Raw genomic sequence first — 5,709 nt, 5'->3', positions numbered from 1 at the left:
CCCTTCTCCCTCCGGCGTGGCTGGCGGAGGGAACGAAAGCAGAGAGAAAGGGACCCATGACACAGGCCTGAGAGGGACCTGAAGACCGCGTCGGGTGGCTCGCCGGGCGTGACTCAGCTGCAGTCTGAAAGTCAGAGGTGGCTCTTGGCCAGGCAGCAGCTTATTTAAAGCAGTGTGTCCCTCCCTTACCTAAACAGGCAAGGCACCCAATTCAAGAATGTTTATCCCTGGGAGTGTTAACGAAGATCCACTGGGTGACTCATCTTTTGAACCCAAATCACTGACTTTAAGAGCTATGTTTAAGGGACCAGCAGTTAGTATAATGGCTGTCGCTGGACTCCCACGTAGTCGACCGTGGTTCGAGTCCCGGACCCAGTGGCTTAAACTCACGCCAGGCGCGTGTGTGTGCGTGCCCAAGATCCTGAGAGGAGGAGAGGAGAATGGAGAAGGGATTGCAGCGTGGCCATCCCCACTGGGGGGTGACTTCTTGCTTTCTGTCTCTGTCTCTCTGTTTGGCAAGCGCAGACACCCTACAGCAAAAACCTCTAAAAAAAAAAAAAAAAGAGCTATCTTTAAAAGATTCAAGAAAAACAAACAAACAGGAAATACGAGCCAGCAGGAAGACCCAGGGGAAGACCAGAAGGGAAACCTCGGGTCACAGATAGGTGGGAGGCATCAGAGTCCGAGGGCAGGAGTTATCATCTATGGGACCAGGACTGGGAGTCGGGGACACCCATTGCCACAGGGAGCCTGAACCTCGGAGCAAGCTGGCGCCAGAACCGTGAGCCCCTGTCAGTGTCCCAACCACAGCCCTTTGGGAGGGAACCGCGGCAAAGCCCAGCCATCTCCGAATCCGACACACAGAATGGTGTTCAGGGACCCTGAGGTGGCTGGAGGTGGCCAGCAGAGTTCCAGAGGGAAGGAGATCCACAGAGACCTCCGTGGTGTCCCCTGCGCCTGTCAAAGGCACCGTGCAGAGAAGTCCATGATGCTGGGTGAGGGGCGGCTGCAGACCCGAGCTCACACGGGCCGGGAGAAGTTCACTCTCATGGCCAAAATGGACTCACCGGTCATGCAGGGTACTCAGCAGACCCCAGAAGGCCCGCACTTTGCGCTGAGGCAGACTAAAACTAGACTCCTCCCTCAGAGTTCAAAAGCCAACCCCGAAAGGCCCACTATGAAACGAGCCCAAGCCTTTCTGTTCGCTAACTGCCGGGGGTGTGACCGCGCTGCATCCCCTCCTTCCATTTCTCCGTCTGTCAGGACCATGGGTGTGTGTGGCTGGCCAGGGCCGGGATTCCAACTGTGGGATCCAACTTCCCAAGCTCTAGGCTATGGGTCAGTCTTTAAAGGAGAGGAAAACCCAGGCATCTCAGATCACGTTTACATTCTGTCCAGAGCTGCTTGGAATACTGAGCAGAAGGGACGTGAGCCTAACCGACAGACTCCACAGGGGCCGTCGGGGCATCCCTCGCAGGTGCAGCCACAGAGGCACACACCCCAAGACTGCTCTGCGGGTCAGGACCACATGGGAGGCCTGGGTTCGGTTCCCGTTTCAGACAAATGCTGGGTATGGTGGTGCGATCCCAGCCGGGAAGCTGAGCACAAGGATCACATCAGTAAGACCCAGCCAGAGACACCAACAAACAGCGAAGTCAGGTTGTTCTGAGACTTTAACAAGGAGATACTGAGAAAAGAAGACTATTAAAAATGACCAAATGAAACTTTCGGAAAAGAAAAATACACTATCAGAAATAAAATTTTGCTGCATGGAATTAAATGTAGATTAGAGGGGCCGGCAGGTGGCGTAGTGGCCGAACACGGTTCGAGTCTCGGACCTGGTGGCTTGCTTTCTCACTTTCCCTCTCTCACACTCTCTCTCTGTGTCTTTCTGGTCAAATTAAAAAATAAAATAAATGAATAAATAAAATTAAATAAATAATGCTTAAAAAAATGCAGATTATTGGGGCTGGCATGTAGCATGACGGTTAGAGCTCTGGACTCCCACTTGGCCGACCGCGGTTTGAGTCCTGGTCCTGGCAGCTTGCTTTCTTACTTACCCTCACTTTCTCTCTCTCTCTCTGGTCAAATTAAAAAATAATAATAATAAATAAAATAAAACAATTCATTTAAAAAGTGCAGATCAGATATTGCCATAAAGAAAAAAGTGAACTTGAAAATGTAATAATAATAGAAACTGTCTAAAATGAAACACAGGTAACCCCCACACCGCCATCTGGCCCCAAGTCTCCGTAGATTTGAGAAGACCGAAATCGTAACAAGACCATGCCGAGCACAGAGGAGTGAAATGATTTACACTGAAGGAGAAGAGTCTAACACTCACGCACAATGAGTAAAGTAAAACAGTATGTCACAAACCCCGTGCCATCCTCCTCTAAAACCCCAAAGGTTTTACCTGCTTGCAAGTCTAATGGCCAATTTCTGGGCTAGCGCTTTACACAAGGATGTTTTTCCAGTCCCTGGAGGACCTACAACAAGACCCAAACACACGTGGCTTTAAGTCAGTGAGTAACGAAGTGGCTGCAGTGGCTGCATCCCCACCAGAGACGAGGGCGGCACGTTAGGAACCACCAAGGCTATGACCGCAGGCCCTGCTTCTCCGCTCCTCAGAGGCCTCACAGCAGCTTAAGGACTGACATGGGACCACGTGCTCGCAAGCTTTTCTCTTAGTAACTTGGCCTCGACTTTCTCCTGGCCCGTAGTCAGCTCAGTATTCTGAACAAACACTGCATCTTCTAGTCTGGTCGTCACTTGACATCTGTCCTTGTCCTTGTTTCTCTATGAAATCCACTCAAGGCACCTTTCAAAGGTCAAACACACTTTTCTCGCTCAACGGAGGTAGCCGTCCTCCACTCACCAGAACTCTTAGGCTCAGAAGTGTGTTATTCCCATAACTCACAGCACCTCCACCTCCCACTGCAGAGAGCTCTGAGCAGGCTGGGTCCCACAGGACCCAGACAAGAACACTGTGCACGACTCACAGCCCACGTGTCCCTAGCAAGATGCCTTGAAGTGACAAAATTGAAGAGTCAATGCCTCTAATGGAAAATGGAGATATATTCAACTCTCGTTTTCTGCAAACATTTAATTATCTTCAATAATTAAAGTGGAAATGCATAACCAATTCCAAACAGAAAATAATGTATTTCACTAATTAAAATACCCACTGATTGCTTACTCTCATCCGATTAAGGTATCTGCTGCTTGGGACCAGCAGTTAGCATAATGGCTATGTTGCTGGACTCCCACATAGTTGACTGCAGTTCGAGTCCCGGACCCGGCAGCTTAAACTCAGGCTGGGCACGTGTGCATGCGTGCCCAAGATCCCAAGAGGAGAATGGAGGAGAAGGGATTGTGGCGTGGCCATCCCCCCGGGGGGTGATTTCTCGCTTTCTGTCTCTCTCTGTCTTTCTGGCAAGTGCACATGTGCCCTATAGCAAAAACCTCTCAAAAAAAAAAAAAAAAGATATCTGCTGCTTAAGAAACACTATTATTTTTAAATAATCTATTTTTAAAAGAATTATTTCATTTAACTTCACTTATTTATTTTAATTCGACCAGAGACAGAGTGAGAACAAGGGTGAGACGACCTTTTGAGTTCTGTCTCACTGTAACCTGGGTTATCTCTTGGTTCCACTCAACTTCTTTGTCCCCTTTCTACCCAATGACATTGAAAATAATAAAAAAAAAAGGCACAAACAAAACCCAAAAAAGCCCACCAATATTTTCTTCTAAGAACCAGACAGAATTTCTTTAAAACATGATTGTTGCAATTTTATTTTCATTTGGCACCACTTACAAAGTGAAGCCTGAGTATACTGCCAGGGAACAGGAAGTCTGTCCTCAGGAGTTAGGACTGGCTGCAGAAATAGGGCAGTTACTTGAAAAGGTCACTAATACAAGGGGCCACCAGGCAGATGCTACTGGAGACCAGCCTGTGTGAGGACGGCCCCGTCTGCTGGGAAGCCCCTCGAGACCTGGCGCATGGGTCCCCAGGCACAGGGGGCTGCACAGTCTCTGTAGCCCGCTTCCCAGAGAAGCTGGGTACCCCTGGGCTGCGTGCCCCATGTCCCACGTGGTGACAGCTCCCACATGCTGCGCCATTCCCAAGTGAATCTGTGCCCCCTTCTTAAATACATCCCGGCTCTGGGGAGACCCTGCTGCCCACATGTTCACCCTTTCCTGGCCGCTGTGCATTTCAGGATTTTCCACCATAAACACATACGGTAAATCTGCTGAGAAAATCGTACTGTTTGTAATCTGATCTTCTACTCGATAAATCCAGAACTCAAGACGAGGCTGCATCCGCCTTCTCTGGAATCGCAGCCCCCACCCCGCTAACTATTTAGACGACAAGTCTTTCAACACGCGTGTCACCGTGTCTCTGAGTCCATGGCAGATGCCAACAGAGTGCCCAGAGCACGTTTCACCAGATGGATTTCTAAGAGAAGGAACATTCTAGGACGACCCGGCTCCTCCAGAAAGCAGCTGCCCCTGCACGCAGGACAGAGGAACGAGGGGAAGCCGGACGTCACCGCGACCCACCCGGCCCCGCAGACCTTACCGTGCAGCAGCACCACTCGGTTCCACGTGATGAGGTTGCTGTTGACGTTCTTGTCTGAAAATAGCAAGGCTGTCATCACGTAATCCAGGAGCTGAGGGAGAGAAAGGCCGTGACACGAATGACAGAGAGAGGAGCCAGCAGGCTCTCACATCAGAGGGCATCTCGGGGGCAAAAGCCGCATACGGTTTCACAGCCACAGGGTGAGAATCGACAGGGTCGCTGTATTTCAAATGCTGAGATAAAAAGGGATCCCTAAGAGATTCGCCAAGTAACAATAAGCTCCTTTCTGTAGGATGACAGCATCGGGCACATCCACCCCAAACTAGCCACAGCCAGGACACCGTGAGGCAGTCAAGAGTGACTGTGTGGTGGGCTGTAGGCAAGCCCAGCGTGGGGATGGACGCCCCCCCCAGAAGGACGGAGGGATTAAGACCCGGCCCTTGTCAGGAGCCGCCTGCCTCCTCGCGCCTGTGTCCGCAGCCCTGCCCTCTGCAGCTCAGACGGTTCGCAGAAAGGCAGTAATTCACAAGTTCTCTCCGCACGTGGCTCCCTCACGCTTTCCTCCCAGAGACCAGCTCTGCTCTGGAGTCCGGGGCACCCTCGGATGCCCAAGATGCAAGCGGCTGGTGGACAGGGGTTCCCATCTGAGCCAGGGAGGTCTAAGGTGCTAGAGAGCAACACGATGCTTCCTCTTCAAATAACGGGGTGTCCCAGGGAAACACACGGCAACTTACATGGGATTTGACTTCCACGTCATACACGAGGCTGTCCCAAAGCCCATGGAACTCAGCTGGGAGTGAAGAGAACAGATCAGTTTCAGGAAGGCCAGCATTACGTACCAGCCAGTCTGCCTATGCACCAGTGCTCTGTGCTGTCCCCGCGTGGGCACTAAGCCTCCGCGCGTGGGGAAGCGTACGCTTTTCAAGGTTCCCTTTACGTTATTTTTCAATTCAGGTTTAACTCTTGAGATAAACAGAGTTTCTGTCTTGTTACCACGCATGCGATCTTCTGTGGATTGTGCTGACTCAAGTACAGACAGCGAATCCAGCCCCTCCTCACATGGCAGGCTGACATGGGCCGTGGGGACGTCAGGCACAAACCCTGAGAACACACTGGCTGCTGGG

The 5,709-nt window shown here is 51.1% G+C and overlaps 1 protein-coding gene across 1 annotated transcript in view; it reads right to left on the bottom strand.

The window, feature by feature from the left end:
* Nucleotides 1–5,709, bottom strand: part of TRIP13 (thyroid hormone receptor interactor 13) — a gene marked incomplete at its 5' end in the record, with an annotated part of 22,317 nt that overhangs the window by 12,776 nt on the left and 3,832 nt on the right. The window contains 3 exons of the mRNA XM_006140129.3: nt 2,417–2,489; nt 4,586–4,676; nt 5,320–5,375. Of these exons, the coding sequence (XP_006140191.2) occupies nt 2,417–2,489; nt 4,586–4,676; nt 5,320–5,375 (220 nt within the window). The remainder of the gene's footprint in view (nt 1–2,416; nt 2,490–4,585; nt 4,677–5,319; nt 5,376–5,709) is intronic.

Source organism: Tupaia chinensis, unplaced genomic scaffold (assembly GCF_000334495.1).
Source record: "Tupaia chinensis unplaced genomic scaffold, TupChi_1.0 Scaffold000020_1, whole genome shotgun sequence".
In the NCBI taxonomy this organism is placed as follows: Eukaryota; Metazoa; Chordata; class Mammalia; order Scandentia; family Tupaiidae; genus Tupaia; species Tupaia belangeri.
This window is presented reverse-complemented; position numbering and strand designations above follow the sequence as displayed.